This window comes from Lolium rigidum, chromosome 6, assembly GCF_022539505.1.
Source record: "Lolium rigidum isolate FL_2022 chromosome 6, APGP_CSIRO_Lrig_0.1, whole genome shotgun sequence".
In the NCBI taxonomy this organism is placed as follows: domain Eukaryota; kingdom Viridiplantae; phylum Streptophyta; class Magnoliopsida; order Poales; family Poaceae; genus Lolium; species Lolium rigidum.
Window position 1 is genome coordinate 300,476,799 of NC_061513.1, and position 26,628 is coordinate 300,503,426.

Below are 26,628 nucleotides of genomic sequence, written 5' to 3' on the forward strand. Positions count from 1 at the left end.
ATACATAACACATGGAACTGAAACCAGTGGCAACTACGCAATTGTGTGCTCATTTACATCTTTTCCTGCAAGTAAAGAATCGTTGAAGATTAGACAATCACAAGTTACCTAGCAACAAGTACCTAACCACATTCCTGTCAGTAATAGCAGCTTGTGATATGCAGATTTATAGCTCAAGTTGAACTTAAATTCCCAAACTATACACCAGAAACACACAACAATGCATCCATCCGCTGTGAAATTGGAGGATCACATTAATATTTCAAATGCAAAAAAAATTGCTGCATCTCAGAAGCTTTTCCAAGTAAAAAAGTTGTTATTATGAAACTAATCTCAAAAGGCGTTCTCTGTTCATGCTAGCACGAGTTAAACGGCGCGGTGAATAGAGCTGAAAACATTAATATCTTGCTTCTTCTTACATGAAGGAAAATAAACAGGGTATATCAATGACACAAGATGGCACACATGAGGACTGAGCCCTGACGCTACCTATGCAAACCATATCCCTAGAATGCCATGGCATGATTGACATATCTCGGAGCGAGAGAAAGAGGAGCTCACTTGAGACCGATTGTAGCCCCGATTGCACCGAGGACACCATCCATGCCACTGCCAGTGTATGACCGTGCAAACAAGTGGTGGGCTACAATGGTGCATCATTGTCCTGCAAAATACACACACATGTGAGATATAAAGTGGAGAGTTCATCCACAAACACAAATGAGCAAATGAAAAAGTCTTTGGTTTCCATACCTCGACTTGTATATAACCTCGTACTTGCACGCGATGTCAAGGCTAGAGCAGAGGAAGACATGAATGATGTTGTCATAGAAGACCACACTTCCATCTGATGGCCAGCTGCAATAAGAAACAACAAATTAGAAAGGCAGGCAATGTAGAGAAAGGGGAAAAAAAGGAGACCTAACAAACAGATCAGCAACATGTGATGGCCACCCGGTTGCTAAAAGAGCTAGTGCATTTACAAACAGATCAGCAATCATGAAGGTTGTAAATCCAATAAGGCAAGCAATTGCTGCATTGATGCCAAGTGCAATACATAAACAAAAGATTATAGGGCCAAAAACGAGGTACACATTGGGAAAACATTATGCTTTCAATTCAAAAAGCTGGAGATCCCCAACTTAACATTAGGAGGCATAAACCAAAATCTTACAGGACTCCCAGTAGCCCAAACACAAAAGAAAAAATTAGACACCATAAGAATCAGCTCCCAGAGCAAATTTCTAATGCAAAAGAGCAAATGGTAGCAAAGATAGAGAAAGACTGGAGCTCTATTTTTGTCCATCACAAATGCAAGAAACGGTCCGGCTCAAGAACCAACAATCAAAAGGCCTAAGCATTAGCACTTCAAGAAAATGGTAAATCTTTAACCATTATAAACTCTACTAAATTCAACTTTATAGGCAAAGGTAATGGTAACATATATACACTAAAACTGAAAAAGAGAATAATGGAACACCAAAAGATGCAAGTATTATGATGAAGGAATTGCAAAGATACCAAGACAGGGCTATTTTCACCTTATTTGAATTAAAGTGTGTGATGTGGGGGTGTTAGTTTGGAAAAACGAGAGAAAGAGGATATAGAAATACTTAACCGATTCGTTGTCTCGTGAGTACTAGTAGGATGATCTAGCCAAGTAGTAGTTATCTACCATGTCATTGTTCAATGCTGAATTATCTTTGGATTATAAGCATAATGTTTCCAAAGTGTACTACATTATCAAAACCGTATGCTTTTAATCCAAAATGCTGTTGATCCCCAACTTAACATCAAGAAGCATAAAAGAAAGCTTAAAGGACTCCAAGCATACCAACAACAAAACAAACTAACTAAAAACAATAAGAAACAGTTCGTATAGCAAATCTCCACTGAAGAAGAGCAAAAGGAAACAAGAATAGAAAGACTGAAGTTCTATTTTTTGTCCATCGCAAATGCCAAAAACAATCCAGCTGAAAGAACACACTCGTGGCATAAGAATCAATACATCATATTAGAAAATGGTTCAGCTCTACTAAATGCAACTCCAGAGGAAACATAAATACAGTAAAACTAAACCTAAACCATCATCTTGTTGCAGCCACATCCTATTGAATCAAAAAAAAGAGCATAAAGCTCCAGATTTCGTTCAGCTATGTGGCTCCATCAGCGAATCCTCTTAGAGGCGACAATAGCAACGTAAAGTTCATCATAGTATAGTATGACTTACATCAGCTGTGTGGGTATATTTCATTCAGCAAATCCACTTGCATGGGATCGGCATCGTTACTATCCACCAGTGTTGGATGTATATCTTCTTTCACCAACTCCGTCGATGAAGTTTCCATCCCTAAGACTTCCTGTGTGGCTCCATCTGCAACAAACAATGAGCAATGATATGATTAGCATGTTTCAAATGCAGCTTACGGAACCAGACAAGTGCACATCTAACCTCAACACCTAAGATTTTCATGTGTAAGCAAATACTCCCTCCGTTCTAAAAATAATTGACTCAACTTTTTGTAGATACGGAGGTACCTATAACTAAAATGCATCTAGTTTCATCTGTATCTAAACAAAATTGAGTCGCTTATTTATGGACAGAGGGAGTAATAACATGCTTGGTTCACCTCTGGTATGACTTCTTCCACTAGCTCTTTATGCAATTCTGTAGGATCTTCTCATCTAGCAACCCTCTCCCTCGATGGTCGTCGCGAACCAACATCATGCAAGGGTGAGGTGAGAGCAAAGGAGCAGCCGATAGAGTTGGACCATGGATTCATCATAGTCTGCAGTTTCAACCCACGCGTGACCTGTAGTGTAAATTCAATTGCATATGTTAGCACAGAAGTGCCCAAATGAATTCCCCATCCCTGCGTTGCAATTCTAATAGGGAACTGAGTTGATTACACAGAGCTAAATAATCACAATTTTATGTTATGGTGAACTATGCTAGCAGTACTCGTCAGCCAAAGCCTAAATTACCAAGTATCATACCAACATCTCAATAAAAGAAGTGCTTGATTCACCTCTGGTATGACACCTTCCACTGGTGGGGTTTATGCAACTATGTACGATCTCCTCCTCTGGCAACCCTCTCCTTCAGTTTGGAAATGCATCTCTGAGACAAGGAAGGGCAGTATTAGTGAAGAATACATAGGTACTGGGAAAACAAATTCGATAGACATAACTCAAGTAACAAATAAAAATACAATATACACAACTCGCTGTCAAGACATGCTAGACTATAAAAATCAATGGAAACTTGCGAAATCGAACTAGGACATGCATCATTTCTGCACATAATCCCTCAAAACATCCTCTTGTAGCATGCTTAAAATGAGAAATTCAAGATGGCATCTATATTTCAGCCTTTTACGAATACTCTTGTTTCACTTCTGCAAACACAAGAGCTCACATATCAGGTTCGCTTCGCTCTCTAGACCAAAATAGGTACCAAAATAGAACAAACCAATCCACTGATGCTAACATGTATAAGTGCATAAGCATCAGCATTTAACAAGGCAAACAGAGCACACCCGCATGGCCTAAGCATTAGCATTTGAAGAAAAAGGTAATTTTAACTATTATCAACTCTACTAATTGCAACTCCGAAGCAAATCTAATAGCAACATAAATACACTAAAACTGAACCAAACAGCAATGGAACGTCAAAAGACGCAAATATTATGAGGAAGGACCTTGCTCGTGGCAAGATAGAGCTATTTTCACCTCTTCTGCATTTTTAGAAGTGTGTGGTGTGGGAGTGTTAGCTTTTAAAGACATAGAAAGAGGTCAAAGGAATACTTAACCAATTGATCCTTGTGAGTAGGACGAAATCACAGGCAATAGAGCAAAAGTTGTTCAAAAAGAAAGTAGTACCAAATTTAGGAACATGAGTATAAGCTCTAACACCCTTTTTCATTTTAGACATTAGCGGCAAATACAAACACGGAGCATATAAACAACATCACCAGCAGCACAATCCAGTACAAGAAAAGCTCCACGTATAATTAAATGTTCAGTGACTTGATGGATAGACACAGGACATCGACTCAGGGAATCACCTAAAAAATGTAGTCGAAACCGAGATAGCACAAATTTCGGGCGGTTGCGGCGTAGTGGACTTGCCGTCGCGGCTTGTACAACTACAATGCCTCTTGCATGCCAGTGTCCTTGTACATCTCCAAATTACAGCCAAGCTTCCAATGTCCTTATACAGCTCCGATGCATCTTGCCATCTCACTTCCCGCATAAAGAGGGTACATTACAAATTACTTGTGTTTGTGAAATAATCAAAAGAAAATCAAATGATCAGTACAGAAGAAAGGCATCAAACTAGCATATGAAGACAAATTGCAACAGTTTTCTTCATCGCATTTGTTTAAAAAGAGGAATCTGACTGATCGATGCCCTTGTATATTAAGTGGAGGCACATACTGACAATTTGTAGGATGATTATCCAGCTAAATGCATTTCTTTTAAAACAACAAGATAGTACTGAGGTAGGACTAGCTAACTGTGGACACCAGGATTTATGTTAAGAGGAGGCCTAAACTAAAACATATTTGGGTGTACATCTACCTCACATGGACATGGGTAGCTAAAAATCTGAACTTTTCACCTAAAGCTCTGTATTGAGCTGCTTGTTGTTAGCACACATCGGAATGAAAATTGTAAATAGAAATGCCATCTCTGGGCAGAGACACATCGCACCAAACAAGGAACCATAGTATCAGGTTTCAAAACAACAAGAGACTACTAGGCAACCAATCTTGGTTCAACAATTATAGTGCAAGTGATAAAATAAAATCAATTATCATTAAAAAGAGGACTTCATATCCATGTAACTGAAATAGATGGCCTATCACTACCAGTGCGTAAGAACAAACATTTAGGTCAGTTAACTTCTTTGCTAAGATACTTCATTTCTAAATTTTGGATGCACGGATAGATCTTTTTGTTGGCACTCTGCAAATAGATGGTTCATAAAACCTGATGCATACAACCAGCCAACTCGATCCCTATGATGCAAATAGATGCAAATCACACAAACCTGATGCATGCAAACACAAAATTATCATAAAAATTCAGAATCAACAATTTATATATATATATATATATATATGTACCCAGATTTAAGTTGAGACTTGAGACCATCAGGTTTTGTAATGCACACAAATTTCCAAAAGCTTCTCTTTTAATGTTTTGTGGCTGCAAACTAGATCGTCAGGTTTTCTAATACACCCAAACAAATGACGTGCACTTGTATACTATTCTAGCATGTTCACCAAAGTAGAACAATTTCTCTAAACATTTGTAGCAAACAAGTCAGCCGAGAAAAGAAATAGCCATCAACAGAAATTGATCTCAGTTCTTTATTCAGCACATACATGCAGTATTTCGAATTTGGTTTATCAGTCTTCAGTGAAGAGAAAATGGGCAACATTAGCACCTTGACAGCTCATACTAGCTAATCTTGCACATCAAGAGTCCATGTTTAGATTATTAAAACAAAAACGTATCTGGATGTATCTAGCACACACGAAAATAGACACCTAAAATCTGAACTTTCCATGTAAAGATAGATCTCTACTGATCTGCTGCTTGTTAGCACGCACCATACTGCAAATTCTGAGTAGGAATGCCAGCTCTTGGCAGATCCACATCCCGGTATTGTGAAAATTAAGTTACCAAAAGGGCTCGTCCCAGGTGAAGTATGTTATCCCGGTATTGTGAAAACGGACAAAGCATCCCCTGGATCAAGTTTAAGCGGTTTCTAGACATGCTTTTGTGTAACTGGCAATGGGATGGTAAAACAATAACGGCGCAGTGGCCATTTGGAAGTCCAAAGCCCCTGTCAAGTGCCGGTTCTTTATGCATAGATTTCCGTTCACTTTCAATCACAGTCAGTTTACCATACCTAAGCACTGTTATGCAGTCGGAGAATTGTTGAGTTTCTCCTAGTATAACACACACCACAAAAGTTTTGGAAAACAGGCAGAGAACCCCACAAGTTAAAATTGTGTGTTCCTCCGAAGTCACCCACGACCGATCCAATTTCAGCGGTTTCTGAAGATGGTTTTGGTGTACTGGCAATGTGATGGTTAAAAAAATTCAAAGGTGTGTTCTGCTCTTCCCGTTCTTCCCCAAACGACTGCATGGCGTACGTGGGTTTTCATTGTAGTTGTACTTCGGGTTTCTGGTGTGCGTTGTACTTTGGCTTTCACTATGGGCCTTCACAATGAAGCTGTTCAGCGGCCCAAGGAGTGGTCCAGGTCGCCAGAGGCCTAGAGCTATTAGACGGGCTGGTTCGGCCGGGCCCTCCTATAACATTCGTCGTGCAACCGACCCACATAACATACAGGCACAGAAATCTCAAAACAAAAACATACAGGCACAGGCTTGGCCCAACCGACCCCGACGACGCACTCGCTCGCACGCTACGTTACGTCCGGTGTTAACAGGAAAGCCCAGGCCTGAAGCAAACCATCCCGAGACGAGACAGAGAGCACCTCGCCGTCGTCCGCCGGAGCAGAGCAGAGCAGAGCAGAGAAGAAGGGAAAGAGCTAGGGAGCGTTGGAGATGGCGGCACCGCGCCCGCAGCAGCTTCTTCTGCTGCTGCTCCTCGTCTCGCTCCTCGCCGCCCGCCGCGCCGAAGCGTGGGGCAAGGAGGGCCACATCATGACCTGCAAGATCGCCGAGGTGAGTTCCGCCCGTCCGCCCACTCCAGATTTCGCTTGCAGTTCGATCGAACTCGGCCTGCAGGCAGGAATGCCGGTGCTGAATTGAAATGATTCTGAATCGCGCGGTTTCTTGGCGTGCTCGCAGAAGTACCTGTCGGAGGAAGCGGCAGCGGCGGTGCGGGAGCTGCTGCCGGCGTCGGCGGGCGGGGAGCTGTCGACCATGTGCCCGTGGGCGGACGAGGTGCGCTTCCGCTACCACTGGGCCAGCCCGCTCCACTACGCCAACACGCCCGGCCTCTGCAGCTTCAACTCCACCCGTCGGTTCCTCCTCCTTCTTTCTTTCTACAGTAGCACACTGAAGTTCAATGATTGAACCATGTTTTTTTTTCTCTCGCGTAAACTGAACAGAGTTCAATTACGCGCCATTAATATCGGAAAAAAACGCACTTGCATTTTTTTTTTGGCTCTAGTAAAAACCATGCACATTGGAGTATGATGGCATTTGCTTTTTTTCAACAATTGGCCAGAATTATCTAGACTTTCGATCACATCTAAATATGTCCAAATTGCACTTTTGCTAGCAGAGAACTAGCAAAACCCAAAACAATTGTACTACTCCTAGCTGAAATGCGAGCCTCATATTTTCCCTTTCATCTGTAGCGGTTAGGAGGAGTTTGACATCCAAAATTAGGTATCTATAATGGTACTTCCTTTTCCCTACGAGATGTTGTAGACGTTGGTCTGTTCTGGTAGTACCTTTTTCTTTTCCATCCAAGTATCAGTAGCAGACGTTGCTTATAGGGGAGGACTTGAGGTTGGAGTAAAGCTAAAACAACTCTCCGACTCTACTCTGATGAGTTTGGTTCCTTGCTTCACGCATTGCGCACATGACACGATGATGCCACCACCCGTTCCCATCGACATGATAATGTTCCATGTGTCTCCACAATATCGCCTTTTCGTGTTAACAGTTTGATCATAAATGGGCATGCTATATTCGTGAATGAAACAAAACGATCGACATGATAGTGTGCTATGATTTCTACCGTGCTAGATAGCTCATGGCTGGAGTTACCTGTTACATTTTAGGGGACTGCCATGACTCCAACGGTGTGCAAGGGATGTGTGTCATCGGAGCCATCAACAACTACACGGACCAGCTCCTCACCTACAAAGACTCCACAAAGAGTTCATGTAAGTTGCCATGCCATGACTTCATCCAGTCACACTGTCACAACAGGCAAAACAGTTCTCAACATTGATTGGTCCCCATTTACACCAATTCAGATAACCTGACGGAGAGCCTGATGTTCCTGGCGCACTTCGTTGGCGACGTGCACCAGCCGCTGCACGTGGCCTTCGAGGAAGACGAGGGTGGGAACACCATCAACGTCCACTGGTACAAGGCTAAGGCCAACCTGCACCATGTATGTGCTCTTCTGTTCCATACGGCATTCCCTGTCTAAAATTTCAGGCTTGTGTTCCGAATTGAAGTTTTGTAAATGTTATGCTTTGCTAGGTGTGGGATGTGAGCATCATCGACACGGTGATGAAGAACCTATACAACAAGGACCTGGACACCATGGTGGAAGCCCTCCACATGAACATGACAGTAAGTAATACTAGTAGGCTTAGCTATTCCTCTACTTGTTTCTTCATCCAGTTCCAAGTATGCTAGCTCTCCTGTTTCTGATGCCGCCGAGAACTGCAGAACGGATGGACTGACGATATAAGTCAATGGAAAAATTGCACGAACAATAAGACAACCTGCGCAAATGAGTAGGATTCATATATCCAAACTGTCCAATTTTTTTACTTCATGTTCCTGTGCAACTGATTGATGGCAAAATTTTACATCATAATCTCTCATGCAGATATGCAGTTGAGAGCGTAGGATTGGCATGCAAGTACGCCTACAAGGATGTAGAGGAAGACATTACTCTAGGAGGTAATTAATTAAGTTTTTATACTCAGTAAAATTGTGCATGAAAAGTATGAATTTAGCCCCAGAGTCCAGTACTGATGGTAGGCAATTCTAAATGCACTCTGGAATAATGCAGATGAGTATTACTTCTCCCGCTACCCGGTTGTGGAGAAGAGATTAGCACAGGGCGGCATCAGACTGGCGCTGATACTCAACCGGATATTTGATAAGAAGAAAGTAGATGCTATACCGTTATATGCACAGTGAGGCTATAATTGCCACACATGGAAAAACAATTGTTGTATATGTATAACCCTCTCTATTTGCTTGAACAATACAGCAATCCAGCAAAGCAATGTTTATTTTGTAATTATATCTTGTTTTTTTTTGTTGACATCTGATTTAGAGTTAAATGTTTGTTAGAGATCATATTCATATATGAATTGATTTGTGAGCATCTGTTTTAGCCTTCTAGGGATCCCTCCTGATAAGTAAATTTTCTTACTGAAGCCACTCCAATGGAATGGCTAAATATAACCAGTCTGAATCAATCATTTACACAATGCTAATATGCAAAGTACATGTACAGTGTGGGAAATGCACCTCACATAACAAAAAAAAAAATCGCCGAAACCTGTCAACATGATGGAGTGAACAGTTCCATTTAAAAAAAATCTCGATAAAAAAATACATGTGCCACAACTCACCCATCTTGGGAAGTTACACACTAGTCCTGCCAAATGGGAAGGACACACTTCCACATGGAAATTGCACTCATAGAGTCATAGCAACTTAGTAATGACACGTGCACTAAAACGTGAAGTACACATACACTAGCGTGTAGTACACCTCACATAAGAACACTTTGGTCCATGAGATTTAGTTTTGAAGATCTTGACATGAATAGCGTAATGGTGAAACTAGTTTTTTATTAGTCGGACAAGCAGTTCTAAATATACTTTGTTTTAAATTTTGAATCCCGGAAAAAGATATGTACAACATTCCACCCCCTCCCCCACCCACAAGAACTCTCTACGTATACACTTGTCAGATCATATCCAACAAAATGACTCCAAATCCTAATCTCAAACTCCCAAAAATCACTCCAAAAGGTGCTCCAACAGAAAGAAATAATATACATCATTCCCTAAAATATTCCTATTTCGTCGGCGCATTCGTGTATCACCTCTCCGCAGTAGTCGGTCCACACGAGTCTGGTCTGTAGTAGCTCTGGCGGATTTTGGGGGTTCAAATTGAAGTGTCGGATCATAATTGCCTCTAGATAGCCCCACTCGGTGCGATCATACAACTTCATCATGCCTAGCTTTAGAGCACAATAGATGTTCCTTTTTCGATATGTTTCTCTACATAAAGTGCCGATATGATGTTGTCATCTCCTGGAAACAAAGACATATTACTCCTCAAAAATAATGTAGAATCAACTTAAGCCGGTTAGCCATCACTTGTGAAGCACTTTTATGGAACACATCGCAACAAATTTATAGGTCGAAAAACTAAAAAAAAACTTGTAGGTCGAATACTATTGCGCCAGAGGCCCAGAGCTATTAGACGGGCTGAATTGACTTGGCCCTCCTAGAACATTCATCGCGGAACCGGACCACATAGAGGATTCGGGCTTGGCCGATCTGAGCGAGAGACCCCAACGACGCACGTTACGTTGCATCCGGACCAACGGTGCTGATAAATAGGAGAGCCCAGACCCGAAGCAACCATGAGCCATCGCCGGGACGAGACAGACTGACAGACAGAGAGCCCTCATCGTCGTCCGCCCGAGCAGAGCAGAGAGGGACGGAGGGGAAGAAGGAGCGTTGGAGATGGCGGCACCGCGCCCGCAGCAGCTTCTGCTCCTGCTCCTCGTCTCTCTGCTCGCAGCTCGCCGCGCCGCCGCGTGGGGCAAGGAGGGCCACATCATAACCTGCAAGATCGCCGAGGTACGTCCATTCCGTCGTCCGCACGCCGCGCGCACTCTCCCTCATCGCTGAGATAATTCAGCTAGATCATCGAGCTGTTTGTTAGCTCGAGGAAGTTACTATAAATTAAGGAATGCGTTAGTTTCTTGTGCTGAATTATGCGTTGCGTGCGTTGTGCAGAGGTACCTGTCGGAGGACGCGGCGGCGGCGGTGCAGGAGCTGCTGCCGGAGGCGGCTGGAGGGGAGCTGTCGACCATGTGCCCGTGGGCGGACAATGTGCGGTTCCGCTACCACTGGGCCAGCCCTCTCCACTACGCCAACACGCCCGGCGTCTGCAACTTCAAGTCCACCCGTCGGTGCTTCCTCCTCCTTCCCTCCCGGCCCCTTTAATTCTTCCTCGCTCGCTAGCTTCTTTCCTCTTTATTAGTACTCTTTCTGAAATCTAGTGTAGTACTAGCACAATGCTTGTTACTGTAAAAAAAAAAAGCACAATGCTTGTTCCCTCGCGTAAACCAAACAGCACTTCAGTTGCGCGCCATTTATTATGTCCAAAGGAGCCAGAACCGCCACGAAAACGCACTTCAAATTTTTGACTCCGATACATGTCACTAGAGTTTGCATGCTGACAATTTTGCTTTTCAACAACTGGTTAGAATTATATAGACTTTTTCAGCCATCTCTAAATATGACCAAATTGTGCAGTTCTTTGTTCCCGTTACCCAGGGCCTAGCTGGGACGCGAGCCTTCACTGGTCAGTCTCACAAATGCTCACATTTTCCCTTCCATCTGTAGCAATTAGGAGGAGTTTGACATCCAAAAGGGGGCATCTATGATGGATTTTCCTTTCCCTACAAAAAGTTGTAGACGCTGCTCGGTTCTGTTGTGATGTTTTTCCCAATCGAGCATCAGTAGACGTTGCTTGCAGGGGAGGACATGGAGGTTGAGTAAAGCTTTAAAAAAAACTCTCCCAATATACATTCTCTGATGAGTTTGGTTGCTTGCTTCACGCTTCGCCCACACGGTGATGCTCAACTCGGCATACATACACACATTTAGAAACTGTTGCTGGATCAGATCAGAACAAAGTATTGCATCTTGGGCCAGCGATCACATGCAATGTGTTCTCTTCACTAGTCATAGCTCAGTTAGGAGGAACTTAGGATTATGTTACACTGAAATTCATTGTTGTTATGCTAATTAAACAACATGATAAGGCACATGTATGATTCTATTATTTTAGACAAGGGAGTGCATCTCTCTCCTCCCCAACCAATTGATGCGCCTTCTGTCAGTCTTCAGGCATCATGCACATGATCCCGTGTGATCCAACCCACGTTCTTCTCGGCCTAAGACTTTCATCGGATGGGATCGCACAATTGCTCTCATAAATTATTACAGGATAATGACTACTATCATTCTGTTTCACAATATATGCCGCTTTTAGCTCCCCAAAATGGCTTATATTATGGAACGAATATAGTACTAGAATAATTTGCACGAGGGTGAGCGTGATGGATATGTTATTTGTTTCTCGGCCAACGACTCTCATCAGATGGGATCGACACACAATTGCTCTCATAAATTAGAGGATAATAACTACTTGAATAATTTGCACGAGGGCGAGCATGATGGATATGTTATTTGTTTGTGGATAGGATAGGATAGGTGGATCAGATCATCATAACCGAATATCTTAAGGGCATGCACGTTCCCATGGTATGTCCATTTGTGAGGACACGCAATAATCACATGCGCATGTTAAGAGTTCAATCATAAATGGGCATGCTATATTGGTATGCGATGGTGGAATGAAATAAGACGATCGACATGATAATGTGCTATGATTTCTACCGTGCTAGCAACAACATACATGGTGAGCTCATGGATGTAACATTTCAGGGGACTGCCATAACTCTAAGGGCGTGCAAGGAATGTGCGTCATCGGAGCCATCAACAACTACACGGCCCAGCTCCTCACCTACGGAGATTCACCAATGAGTTCATGTAAGTCTCACGAGCTTCATCCAATCACACTGCCAAAACAAAACAGGCAAAGGGTTTCTCAAGACTGACTGGTTCCCAATTAATTCAGATAACCTGACGGAGAGCCTGATGTTCCTGTCGCATTTTGTCGGCGACGTGCACCAGCCCCTGCACGTCGCCTTCGAGGAAGACGAGGGCGGGAACACCATCAGCGTGCGCTGGTACAAGAGGAAGGAAAACCTGCACCATGTTTGTCCTGCTCTCCTCTTCCATAAAACATCCTCTGTCTGTATTCAGACTTGTATCCCATAACTGAAGTTTTGTCAAATGTTCAGACGTGGGATGTCAGCATCATCGAGACGGTGATGAAGAACCTGTACGACAGGGACCTGGACACCATGGTGGAAGCCCTCCACACGAACCTCACAGTAAGTATATTACTACATAATAAACTCACCTATTCAATATTTTATTTTCATGCTTCTTCATCCAGTTCAAGGTATGCCGTGAACTGTAGAATGGATGGTCTGACGACATAAGTCAATGGGAAAACTGCGCGAACAAGAAGGCAACCTGCGCAAATGAGTAGGATTCATACCCAATCTATTCAGTTTTGCTTCAGGTTCTTGTCGCAACTAACTGATCCTCAAGGTAATTGGCTCCACGGTATCGATTCAAGGTTTAAGTTGCTTCTTAGGGTGGGGGCGCTAGCAGTTATCTGGGCACTCTGGCTAAGTAGAAATGACAAGATTTTTAATGACAAAAATTGTTCTTTGTTGCAGGTCATCTACAGATGTACAGGTATTCTCCGTTTGTGGTTACCTCTTCAGCGGATGGAGAACCGAGACCTATTTACGGAGGTCTGTACACGGTTGGAGGATACGGCGAGGGATACTTTTTCCCTACATGGGTGGCAGCATAGTCTACGGATTGCAGCACCACCCACACCTTAGGCGATTTATGATTCATCGTTCCGATATGTATTTCGCCTAGTTTTTCCCTTTACTTTGTTGGTTACAGACTCGTTGAACAGCTGTGTGCATCCTGGTTATGCAGAGGCTGGATGTAATTGCTTCCCAAAAGTAATAAAGCATCCTTTATCGAAAAAAAAACTGATCCTCAAAATTTGGCATGATATATTGTATCGAATCTCTCGTGCAGCTACGCAGTTGAGAGCGTAGGATTGGCGTGCAAGTACGCCTACGCGGACGCAGCGAATGGCACTGTTCTAGGAGGTATATAATTTATTAGTACCTGTATTCGCAGTACCACTAGGAAAATGTGCAGTGCAATATATATGCATTTAGCCTATAGAGTCCACTACTAACGGTTTGGCCATTCTGCACTCTGGAATGCAGATGAATATTACAACTCCAGGTACCCCGTTGTTGAGAGGAGATTGGCACAGGGCGGCATCAGATTGGCGCTCATACTCAACCGCATATTTGACAAGACCACGAAAGTAGATACTATACCGTTATTGCAAGTACAGTAAGGCTACAATTACCACTCAGAGAATGCAGAAAAGATTTATATCAGGCCTCTGCTACCAAGTTATTTGGTCTACTTTCAGCAAGTTCGCAAATTCTGTAATAAGGATCACGTATTAATAGCACAGCATTCAAAAGCCAATTGGTGTATAATTTGTAATATTTATAGCCCCTGTATTTGCTTGAACAATATACCAATCCAAGAGCACAGTTCAAAGCGATGTTTTAGTTTGTCTCGTCATCTCCATTTGTTTACATTCGATCGAGACTTGATGTTTGTCTGAGATCATATTCATATCTATATATGAATTAACTGTATGTATATAAATCTTGTAGCAAATTGCTCTAGCATTCTGGAAATACCTGATGACTCCAAAACACTGGGAGCTTAGAGCTCTAGGAGATGAGTAAATTCAGTTGCTCACGCCAGTCTGTTAGAATGGATGAAAATAATCAATATGGGACCAAGTGGTGCATCAAATTCTTTATTCATGTCTGAATCACATACGACGAATTTCTTAGAATTTTGGAAACACACAAATTAAAGAATCCAAAGGGATCCAATTCTCAAAATATTTGCAGTAGTGAGCTCTCAAAAGGCCTGCAAATACTGGTCTACTACTTCAGCACTAGAAATACGACAAAATGATTTGAGATTCTTTTTGAAAATTTACAAGTCATTTTCAATGAACTTTATACAACTTTAAGGGCGTCGCCACGTTATAATTTCTCCATTGTTTCCTAACCGTCTACTTACTTACAAGTAAACCACTGATAAATTACATATATATAGTTCTACGAAAATTCATTAGCACTTCGCCAACTTGTTCGTGGAGTACTACAATTGTCGATCTAACTAGTAGGGCATCCTTGCAGGCCCGGAGGATGACCTGACGATTTCTGAACCAAGCTCGCTTATCTTCCGCAGGAGCGCGGCCTTCTCCCGCTCCAGCTGCTGGATGTACACTTCCTGCTCGTCCTGGACGCCCTCCACCTCCGTCAAGGCCAACGACATCGCCTCCGTGTCGCCGCCTTCGTCAACCAGGCCCGCACATTTCTTCAAGCTGTCCCGCATCTGTTCAGAGTTTCAAAGGATGTTCATCAACACAAACATACAAACAATAATGGATGTCACAGAGACATGAATGCATTGACTCACCTGTGCTGATATATTGTGTCCTTTGCCAAGGGCCGACACATCTGTCTCTAGGCTGGTTTTCTTCCCTGAGTCCGCAACTCTCCGCACAATCTTCACATGGATCTCTCCGCTCCGCACTCCTTGCAGTGGTATCCACTTATCGGCGGGTTCGTTCGGAGAGAGCATGCTGTACTCGACCGTGCAGTTGCCTATGCTGGCGGTCGGAAGGACCGCATTATGGTCCTTGACATGCAGGATCAGGGGTTCTCCGGTCTCCGCAAACTCAAATGTCTGGTTCCACTGCGGAGACAGTGTCTTGTAGATGACCTGCATCGAAGGAATTGTTCAGTTTCATCTGGTTGCGGAGGAATAGAGTTTTTTTTTCTATAAGGAACTGGGGGATTCAGTTTCATCAGAAAAACAATAGACTTCTTGATGGCTTGATTGACAAAAATACAAGCATGATTTATCACCGAACCTTGGTTCGCTTCTTGTTATTCCCATAATGCAACCTGACATAAGGATCACTAGTTCCTCTCAGATCAGCAGCAACAAGATCCCTGGCTTCAATTATGACTAGCTCAATCCACCCAGCTTCAACTTTACTGCTTGATCTCTGAAAAAACGAAGCACAATTGAGGTTCAACAGGCACAAAAGCAGTTGACAAAACAGTCCACTAAGAAAATCATACTTATGAGGCTACCTGACTATAAAATAATCAAGGATATCCAACTTAGTAGTTGAAGGGCTTCATGTTTACTACTCCCTCCAATCCATAATAAGTGTCGGGGATTTAGTACAAAGTTTACTGAGCATAATTTAATTTCCTACTAGGGTCCCTAGATGGTACTACTCTTTCACAATACAAAAAATGAATGATTACAAATGCATACCTTCAGATTGTCATTCTGATCATTTTGTATTCGCTCTATTTCGAGCCTGATCTCTCCTGAATCTACCTTTTCAAGTGGTACCCAAACATCTCGGCTAGCACCATCTAGAAGTCCCTCCAGATTTACTCTTGCACTACCAATGCTGTCATCACTAAATGTATCTAAATTATAGCATTTGATCTTCAGATATTCACCACCAGCAATCTCATCAAACTCAAACTTGTCATTCCAAACTGGTTGGGCTGTACGAGAGAGCGTCTTTGTTCTGTACAGAGCCTAGTGACATAATCCGAGGTTAGAATACACAATTATCTTAACTGGATATGAGTTTTGGTAGTTGGACAAAAGTTGAGTAAGGTAAAAAAAAAAACCTTTCCATACTGGAGCTTCACATAAGGATCACATTTCCCAGATTTACTGTTTACTGCAAGGGCCCTACCCTCCAATACTTTCACTCTGAGCGTGCTTCCTGTCCTAGGTTGAAGCTTGGGCGATCCATCAAGAGAACTCTGAAATCCATTGCTCAGAGACTTGCTTACTGTAACAGACCCATCAGCGAATTGCCATTCATTTAGCACAAGGCTGACAGTTAACTGCAAACAAAAGAAAATGCAGAATTTCAAACAGTTTGAAGTACCATCCATAAGTAAATAGTAAACTAAAACAAGAAAGGCAAGAAATGGCATAGCCAGCCAATCCTAGTTAACCAGTTTGTATTCAAAACCCATAGAACTTATTTATAATTAGTATTATGCCAATATGTTATCACCATACTGGCAAGATCTTTCGACATTTCAATCTTTAAGGAAAGAAGTGTAGAACGTGTGCCACGCAGCCAGGTTGTACCAGTGTGCCATGTTGGGGTGTTCGTGGGACTAAATATGAACCACTTATACAAGTTCCTGGCTGTGGATGTGTAAGCTATGAAGTTCGTGGACCTAGTTGACCGTAGCGCACAATCTGAAGGACAAGGTATCAAGGTCCTAATGTGTAATTTTATGCATAAGGATAACCTCCAACAGACATATGCAGTGGCGGAGCTAGTTCAAACTTTGAGCCTGGGCAAGATCAAGGCATGGCCATCTTGACCACAGTTTGCCCTAACAAATGAGTACTTAAGCTAGCAATTTTCGTAAAGCATCAAAGGAGTTCGGGTGCCGGAGCCCGGGCATGCCGGGCTGTAGTTCCGCCACTGGGATGGATTCTTTATTTCTTTAGACAGCTTATGAAAGTTTGCCAGCAAATACTATTTTTTGAAGCAGAGGCAAAAGAATTGCCTTCATCCATTAAATAAAAAGAAGAGAGCTGTCCAGTTAATTAGCGGAAAATCAGGCTAAAACTGTTACAACATGGCCAGGAAAGGACACTAAGCCACAACTCAACCAGGCAATCTAAACTACTCCCTAGCCAGCAAATACTAAGGGCTCCTTTGATTCGTAGGAATTATTTAGGATTTAGACTCTATGGGATTTTTTCCTACACTACTTGTTTGATTCATAGGAACATATCCTATAGGAATCTTGTAGTGCAAATCCTATAGGAAAAGAACATAAGGTCATACCTGATGGAAAAATTCCTTTGGCACAATCAAAGAGAACTCATCTTCCTATAGGATTCAACTAGGCATGACATATTAATCCTATGTTTTTCCCATTCCTATAATTCTCCTATCCTATGAATCAAAGGAGCCCTAATTCATGCATTACAAGTTACAAACTTATATCAGGTCTGGAAACACATACTATGTGAAAATAACAGATAGGTACTATAGAAGAAATGACAAGAAATAGGTGAATTACCTCGCCTGTATTATCCTCAAATGGAACCACCATTCCAACTTCTTTCCCACAGTTCTCAGCATGCCTTGCAACCACACCAGAATTGTGCCCTATAGCCCAAAATATTGTCGAACCATCTAGCACATACTTGACCTGTTTAAATCGATTTCTTAGTGTCCTCGGATATGCGGGAAGATCCTCAAATATATCCAGTGATGAAAAGTATAGCAAAATAAAAAGAGCATTATCTCTACCCTACCTTTATCTCGCAGCTTGTAAGGTAATTGAAGTTAACACCACCAGAATCCAGTTCATACAGAAGAAACTTTACAACACCTGTCTCTCCATGCAGTACCATGTTAAATGTGCTATTCCATGTAGGATTTGGACCCTCAGATTTACCGGTTTTTCTCATCAAATTGCCAACTTCTACCTCAACAAATGCATGTACTACCTTGTTATCAGCAGTCCCAGATGTAGTGCTTCCACTTGAGCTTTGTCGGTTCCCTAACTCATTGGCTGTGCCTTTTTTGCCAAGATTACTAGCTGATACAACAGTAACGGAAAGAACACCACCAACTGCCTGTTTCTTTAGATCTACTGGTGGCAAAGAAAAACAGAGACGGCGTGGCTCAACCATTGTCTTCGCTATGGTTTCAGTCAAAAGCTTTACCTGGATGATTCACGAAGCAAGCATTAGATACGTCAACTGAATTTAGCTTCCAAATGTCAGTACAAAATGGTCACCACCATTACGTAATGAATCTGTAAAGATATAAAAACCTGGACTAAATGGTCCATACAAACCCACCAGCCATGTTGAGACACCCGGTAACTCCGTACCAGGACCAGCTTGGCTTCCACCACTTCCAAATGCTACTCCTATCCTGACTTCTGGAGTAGATTCAAAAGAATAGAGAACAGCTTCACCATCAAGAATGGGACTTAGTAGGAGCTGCAACAACATAATTTGAATCAGAGATAGTACAATAACTCGATCCTATGGTGCTGCAACTCAGGAAAATCAACTGTTATCCATTATGATTTGTTATACATATATTGCAGTCAAGACAAAATCAGATAACAGTTTTAAGTAAACTGCTGCAGTCATAAAAAAAAGTTACACAAAATCCACAAAGCTTCGCAAAAAATGCTTCCTGTGAAACAATACAAGACACCATGTCTTTGCTCTAATAGCCAACGAGTGCTTATAAATTCAATGCATGCTAAAACTTTATTTCCTATGTCAATCACTCAGAATCTCAAATGGCTTTACAAAACACATTTTTCATCCTTGATGCTAATAGTAAGACTCTTGATGTCGTTAAACAAAGTTGGAAAGATTCTACATTCAAATTAGATATAATGGTTAGAAAGAGCATAACCAATGGAGAGAGCAGAAGACATACATCTCCCTTGATGTGGATGCTGTTTATAACAACGCGAGCGGTGCCCATTAGTGGCTTTGCTAATTTCGCCATAAACATTACACTCATCTCCTTGCTGTCCCAGTCAAAACCCAAGGTCATGACTTGCTGCACATTCCAAAAAATTATAGGTATAAGTTGTGCACCCAATGAATGTACTGTAAATAAATACAGCTTCCGGGTACCCATCCTACTTCTTAGAACATAACATATTTGAAAATAACTAAGGATATCTTCATTCTCAGCTCGTATGTGCATACAATATTACATAATCATAATAAGAATCACTATACAGTTACTCTTTATGTTTGGCTTTGGACATAAGATGGGTGTTAAGCCTCTCGCTTACGAATCACTGAAGACATCATTAATGATACTGATGAATTTAAAGATTAACCTTTTCACTAAATTAGTTTTCAGTCTGTCATTGATAAATTTGAAATATACACTGGCATGATATGATTTTTTGGATTCGACAAAGATCCATGAGCAAATAAACTAAAACACTGGATAACAGGTCTGCACTGCAGACAAAACTGCATAATATGGACAACTGACCTGTTCACCTGAAGTCATCCATCGCATGCCCTGTTCTCCCAAGGTAGGTGGACACGAGCCCAGTGAGAATTCCTGTAATTCTATTTTATCCTGGGGATGTAAGACCAAGGTTTTAGTACAGCAATTATCTCCATTAAAAGGGTTCAGTACTGCAACCAGAATAACAACAAAAGACGATAAACGAATTAGAGAGAACTTACTATTAATTTTGGTCTTCGACTCTTTAAACGTCTCTGTAAAATTATGGAGCTCAGGTCAGCTACTTATATAAACAATGCAGTATATATACCAGCACGCAACATAATTTGCAATAAATATTGACTATATAAAATTAATGGAATCGCAGGAATCTGCTAATAGCTTTGACTCTTGAACCATCAACTTCCACACATCAAACGCATATAATCTCAAGGACAACCTGCTCAGATGTCAGGTGCTTGTCTATCCTCTAATGACAACAAGTCAATAGTGTGTCCAGATATGATTTGCTATATCTTTTTGAACTACTGAGTGCTAAATTAGATCCAAGAACAAAATGTAATATCAAGAAGTGATGCAGAGGCTGACCTCAACAGTAGATTGAAACTTCCTTGATAGTTTCGGTTCCATGTAATTGGGCCAAACTTCTATCAAAAGTTTGTTCAGCCACTCGCAAGGCTCAATTGGTGTGGTGGGCTACAACAGAGGTACAGTGAGTATGGCTGGATGTCCATGAATAAAGAGGAAGGTGAACTGAGAAAGGGAACAGAACATACTGTTGTGTTCAGTATCAGGTGCTTCCATCTTTTGTTCAAATCTTCAATAGCCATATTTCTTTTAAACCTCCCATACTGCATTAATCATACAAAAGGGTAAGCACTAAGAAGACGAACAAACTGTAGTTGGCACAGATAAAATGTTGTTTGCGGTTAATTTTATATTCAAAATTGTTAGCACTTAATAGCACAAAACAGATCAGCACTTTTCTAATAAAAAATAACTACACTTCGTTTTCGTCAAAGAGTGATTCTTGTTAAATTACGAAGTGTCATCTGAATGCCCAATCCAGAGATTATTCTCCTAAAAAAAATCAAAATGCATAAAACAGAACGGAGCTGAACTCACTGCAACCTATGAACCTATTCATTTGAACAGCATGGGGGAAGTATCAAATAACTACCTGAATGGTCGCCCAGACGGCGGCCACGAGGGGAACCCAGTTGGAGAAGGGCACGACCCAGCGCTCGAGAAACCAAGCGAAGAGGCCGAGCGGGATCAGGAACGGGAGCAAGGGCTGCTCCACCATGACCTGGTTGAAGAACTCCAGCGCGTCCTTGGCGTGCAGCTTCTTCATCCTCCTCTTCGCCATCTCTGCCCCCTCGTCTCTCTGAGGCTTCAGCAACAAAGCTGATTCCTTGTTGCCCTTCTAGGATCCCACACAAACAAACACGCACCTTGGTATGGTAGCAGATACCTTTGGTGCTTTATGCCTTTGTCCCCACTGGCTCCTGTCCTCCAAAGTTCATCTCATCTTTTGCTCCTATAACAACCCACACATCCTCTTCGGTCTTGGGGCACTGTTGGTTATGGATGCCAGACCTGTCCACCACCTGCAATTTGGGTACCGTTAATGGCCACAAGAAGATACGCCACCAGCAGCATGAGACGGTTAGGACCCCCACTTATGAGATCTTTCAGTTCCACCCGACCTTTCAGCCCGCATCTAGATGGCCTCTAGATAGAGGGGAAAAGTAGACATTCCCGCAATAAAATCCATGGCAGCAACTAGTATCATGAAGAAGAAAATGACCCAGATGAGCCTCTCCACCCAGGTCAATGCTTGAATTACGAGCCTTGTAGACCACGGAAAAGTAGTAGAGAGGAAAGCCTGAGTGTATAACCTGCCTACGGGGCTACGGCGCCGTCGCAATCTACCCGCACAACTGAACGGTCAATCATCGGATTGGAATATGCTAAAAAGTAGTGGTAACTGGCGCTGAACAGAGATGCGAGATTGGAACGAGAACGACTCCATGAATGCGGGGAAAAGCTTACCGATCGGTGTAAAGCTTCTTCGGCAACCGCCCCCGCCGCTCCTCGTTCTCAAAGAAGAGGTGGAGGAGGAGGAAGAAGAAGGCGGCTTTTTCCCAATTCAGTTGACCGCGGATCAGATTGGGCGCCGGAGACTCGATCTCCCCGCCGCCAAGGAGCCGCCTTTTCTCCTCCGCCGGTGAGCAGAGGAGTTGACGGCCGGAAAAAGATCGCCCAAACAAACAAATTGGGCAAGTGCGGAGCAGGGAAGGTGGAAATTTAGGGGTGGTTGGACTTGGAATCGGGGCAGGTCTCGTTGGAGCGCTCGCTGGGTTGGAAAATTGGAAACTTTGGGCTGGAAAGGAATGCGTCAAATTTGGGAGCGACGGAGTGGAGGGAGTTCAACCGCACTCTCCTCTGCTCTCACACCACGAGGCCGCCTGCTGCCGTCCAAACTGCAGAAACAAAACGAAAGGAAAAAAGGTCGGCGTCTGCTCCTCTGTGTCGCGGTCGGGAGAAACGGACAATTCGCCGTCCGTCCGTCCGTCGACCTGTCACGGCGACGTGGGCTGCTTCGCGCTGACATGGTTTCGGTCTGCACTGCGTACGCGTATGGACTTGCCTCCTCCCCGTCTCTCTAGCCCCTCTAGCGAAATCGCACAAACCGCCCCATGGATGAGCTGCGCCACCGATTTTGCGTTCGCGCGGGCTTAAAATGCGTGAGGAACCAGGTCTAGCGGCTCGACGTGACTGAGCTGTCCGCGAAAACACAAACTTAGCTTAAATATGCGTCTTGAATGTGTCTTCGTGGGCGCGCCGAGTGTCCGCTCGCGTCTGGTGGACGTTCCGTCGGGCCCGCTTGGCAGCGACCTATGCTCGATGCGTCTTCTCAGCCACGCCGATACTGGCGCCGAGTCTGCGCCACGTTAATGGCGATGTCTTGCCTGCCGAGTGGCCGCCGCCTACCACTGCCAACGCGTGTCGCACCCCCTCGGCTGCCTCCGGCGTAAATAAAGAGGGGCGCGCACATCTCATCTCCTCCCACACAAACCCTAGCCGCCACACAACCTCCACCGTAGCGCCGCCTCCACACAGCCCTCCGCATTTGCCATGAGCAGCGCCTGGCGCAGCTAGGCTACTGCGTCTCCACATGCGGCTCCACCTCCCTCGGTCGAGAGCTCCGACGAGGAGGAGGAGGACGACGAAAGCACGAACAACGTCATCGACGCGGCCATGGATGTGAAGTTCATGGCTGGCGCGGAGCAGGAAGTAGAGGAGAAGCGGGCGGCCCACGCGGCGTTCGACGCCAAGATGGAACGCCACAGGGAGGTGGCCGCCGCAGAGGATGACTCCTCCAAATTCGATTGTTCCTCTGACGACGGGCCTGACCCGGAGGAGAAGGCGGCGGAGCAGAGGGCTCTAGTAGAGTTCTTCGAGGCGCTCAAGAAGTCCGAGGATGCCGCCAACAAGACGTTGTGGTAGCGCCTGCTAGAGGACGCGGCGACCCACCGAGCTCTAGCGGTCGTACGGCGGGCGGCGGAGAAGCTGAGGATGGAGGGAGGCAACGACCGGGACGGGCCGTCGGGCGGCAAGTAGCCTAGGATTCTGTGGCATTTTATACCCTTTAATTTGTTATTATATGAAAAGTTTGGTGATCTATTCATAATACTAAACTGTACTATAGTACAAGGAAACCCGAAGTAATTAATAAGTATGATAAAGTTCCTTGGACCAACTAGCGACTGCTATAAGCACTCTGAACGATCGAGGAGATCGAAGGCGCACCCCAGTCCTCACACCTCTCTCGTTTGAGTCCGGAAAAAGCTTGTCGTACTAGAGCTTTTTGTAGTAGATACAAGAAGTGAAGTCGTCGTGTTAAGACCCCAAATAACCAACGTAGGGGAGCAACAAACCATTGCCGATGGTGAAAGATCGACAAGCATAAATCAGAGGGATCACAAAAGCAAATCCAGCGAGATCCATAGGAGAATTAACAACCTCCAGACACCCTTCAACGACACTAGACGCATTATCGGAGCGGATAATAGAGTTCTTCGGAGAGGACTTATTCTATCTTCAGGAATAAGTAGCTAGGACACAAACCCTAATGGCCTAGGTTTAGGGTTTAGGGTGTAGGAATTGGAATCATATATAAGAATATATGATGTTAATGCATGTGCAGCGACACATGATTGTTTTGTAGCACAAGAATTTACGAAATTAGGTGTTTGATTCGTGGGAATGGAAAATACACACCCAAAATCTCTAAAACAATAATCAAATCATTAGTTTTAAAGTATATGTAAACATAAAATTAGGTCATCATCATGCAATCATATTATGACGTTTGTCTCGATCTTTGTGCATAAGAATGTAAAAGAGAGATTTGAGGGGTTCTTTGATTTATATGATTTACATAGTAACTAGGGTTTAGGGTTTAGTGGCTAGGACCTTAGATCGAGCCCCATACTAAAAGAAGTATGGACGGGAAAGTATGCCCGATCGTGCAACATGGCTAAGTTCTCTTATGGGAAAAGTAAAACACCTCTAGAGAGTATCAAATTGTGGCTTGTCAATCCTTATTCGGGGAAGGAACTACGAACGCGTTAGGAAAGAAACTCCATGAATTTCTAAACACCCTTTGAAGGCTCACGGACATAGGTTTTCAGAATAAAAGCAACATTTTGAAGAAATGTTTATCAAAACCTACATTGCCTATGACTTTCTAGTCCATGATTAGATTGCCTGAACTTGTTGAGTACATCAAACCCCTTTTTCCTATCATGAACTTGCTGAGTACGCTCGTACTCATCCTACATTGAACCCCATGCTTAGATTGGTTGAACCACTTGAAGGCTGATGAGGAGGTTCCTTATGCTGAAGACATCAACTACGAAGAACTAGACCTGAATGGAGTCGTTGAGGCGGTGGACTACATGATAGCCTATGGATTTGAGGAGACCAACAAGGAATCAGAAGCGTAGATGTCACATTTAAGTAGTAGTCGAACAACATCGAACTCTATAGAACATCGGTGTTTGAGTACTCATGGTATTAATTTTATTAGTACCTCTTGCTCGCAAGTTGGGTCAGGTTAAACTTAAGTCATCAAGTGATCCTCTCTGGACCTGGAGGATCTCAACTGTGAGGTATATATTTGGCTTGTAATATTAAGTGAGTAAATAAAAGACCAGCTATATTTTTGTTGTATCACTCTCAGAGATGTAATATTTGTCATTTGGTACTTCCAAAAAATTATACCAACGACTGGCGTACTACAACATTAAGTGGTATGCAGGGTCACCACACAATGGTCAGAAACAATTCAGCACACGTGCAGAAGATAGCACGAGCCAGTCGCTTGGTAAGGAACATAGGATCTAGACCGCCAAAATGTTACGTGTCACGCGAACAAAAATCACAGCGAAGCTCAAAATTTGGAGAAAGTTGGATGCTACGTATCTTAGTATATAATATATGATCTTCAACATAAATCCCATGCTCAAGATTACAAGATCCCACTTTGGGAAATACGATTGTACTTACATGCATGGATGTGGATGTTTCCGTCGCTATCCGTTGGGCTTTGAGATTCGGATAAAAAGAGGAGAGAGAAATAAATCTTTCAATCTACCATGGTGAGCACGAACCTCGAGAAATAAATGAACGGTGATGGAAACACCCACACCCATGCATGTAAGAACAAAATCCACTATAGGAAACTTAGTTTGAAATAAGAACTTATATGTTATAAGTGAATTAAAAATATTTTGACATATTTCATGTTTATATTTGAGATATATTCATTGTTGTTAGTGACTAGTAAATATTTATCTAGTTGTCCAACCATTAATAATTGTCCCTTATTACGCGGTACTTTCAAATTTATATTTGGGGAAAAAATATTTTTCAATATCATTCTTGTCAACCACCAACCCATTTCTAACCCATTTCTCAACACTTCACACAATTAAAACTAGATACCTATGATATACAACTGCCTCTTATTTGAATATTCGATTGTTTTATTTATTGTAAATATAACGGATGGTCGAATATATTTCTTCTCAGACCCAACCTACTTGTAACCCCCCTTTTAATATTTGACCCTACTTGGTGTAGTTGTTCAGAAGTCTATAGATGGTGCTAATTATATGTTTCAATGATAGTATTAATTTTTAAAGATTGTACAATCTTTACATTTCATTAATACTTATTAGTTGGTTATTTCACTTTTGTATTCATATAAGAAGATACTTTGGTAAAATAATCTTTATCGACCACCAACCCCCACCTAACCCATATATCAGTACTTCAAACCGATATATAGTCGTACTCATAACAAAATTAATATTACTAATTATTTAATTGTTGTATTAATGGTCACTATCATGTACCCTCACATTTATTCTTCCTCTACCTCTAACATGCATGTAACCCCACTCTCAGTACTTGACCCTATTCTAACTACTTGTTCCTAGTTTTAAATGACCCTTATTATTTGGCTCAAATCTACTATTTATGTCAAATATTATGTTTTACTAAATTTATGAAATGACATTTATTACTTGGTTCTTTAACTTTTGTATTAATGCAAAATATATTTTTTCTAAAAAAAAATCTTCTCAACCACCAACCCCCTCATAACCCTCTAGCTAGTTGTTCACATGATAAAATGGCGTCTTAATATTTGTTTTCTTGGTGGTTGTATTTATGGTACTCCCTCCATTTCAATGAGTAAGGCGTCCTTGTGTTTTGTGTTTTCTTTGACTAAGAATTTCTCCAAATATATAAGGATTATTGCTATCA

General features: G+C 42.6%; 3 protein-coding genes and 1 long non-coding RNA gene across 4 annotated transcripts; 2 read left to right on the forward strand and 2 right to left on the reverse strand.

Moving 5' to 3' along the window:
- Positions 1-752: 752 nt before the first annotated feature.
- Positions 753-4,233, reverse strand: LOC124659021. The gene is made up of 5 exons (XR_006989416.1): positions 4,068-4,233; positions 3,030-3,121; positions 2,631-2,813; positions 2,231-2,374; positions 753-858 (listed from the first exon to the last, which is right to left on the reverse strand). It is a non-coding gene; the product is annotated as an uncharacterized LOC124659021 (long non-coding RNA).
- Positions 4,234-6,585: 2,352 nt separating this feature from the next.
- On the forward strand, positions 6,586-8,949 carry LOC124659020 (endonuclease 2-like). The gene is made up of 8 exons (XM_047196990.1): positions 6,586-6,705; positions 6,832-7,003; positions 7,776-7,880; positions 7,974-8,113; positions 8,206-8,298; positions 8,398-8,465; positions 8,561-8,634; positions 8,747-8,949. The coding sequence occupies exons 1-8, from the start codon at positions 6,586-6,588 to the stop codon at positions 8,875-8,877; spliced, it is 903 nt and encodes a 300-aa protein (XP_047052946.1). The 3' UTR covers positions 8,878-8,949.
- A 1,485-nt stretch (positions 8,950-10,434) lies between these two features.
- LOC124659018 (endonuclease 2-like) lies at positions 10,435-14,046 on the forward strand. The gene is made up of 8 exons (XM_047196987.1): positions 10,435-10,562; positions 10,722-10,893; positions 12,441-12,545; positions 12,634-12,773; positions 12,860-12,952; positions 13,042-13,109; positions 13,686-13,759; positions 13,883-14,046. Exons 1-8 carry the CDS (start codon positions 10,446-10,448, stop codon positions 14,017-14,019), a joined length of 906 nt encoding a protein of 301 aa, XP_047052943.1. The 5' UTR covers positions 10,435-10,445; the 3' UTR covers positions 14,020-14,046.
- Positions 14,047-14,650: 604 nt separating this feature from the next.
- Positions 14,651-22,265, reverse strand: LOC124659019 (extended synaptotagmin-1). Its single transcript, XM_047196988.1, has 15 exons — positions 21,844-22,265; positions 20,969-21,398; positions 20,565-20,639; positions 20,377-20,484; positions 20,010-20,042; positions 19,810-19,899; positions 19,234-19,359; positions 18,636-18,779; positions 18,084-18,497; positions 17,846-17,977; positions 16,418-16,639; positions 16,047-16,322; positions 15,631-15,768; positions 15,174-15,479; positions 14,651-15,089 (listed from the first exon to the last, which is right to left on the reverse strand). Exons 2-15 carry the CDS (start codon positions 21,155-21,157, stop codon positions 14,871-14,873), a joined length of 2,472 nt encoding a protein of 823 aa, XP_047052944.1. The 5' UTR covers positions 21,158-21,398; positions 21,844-22,265; the 3' UTR covers positions 14,651-14,870.
- Positions 22,266-26,628: the final 4,363 nt, after the last annotated feature.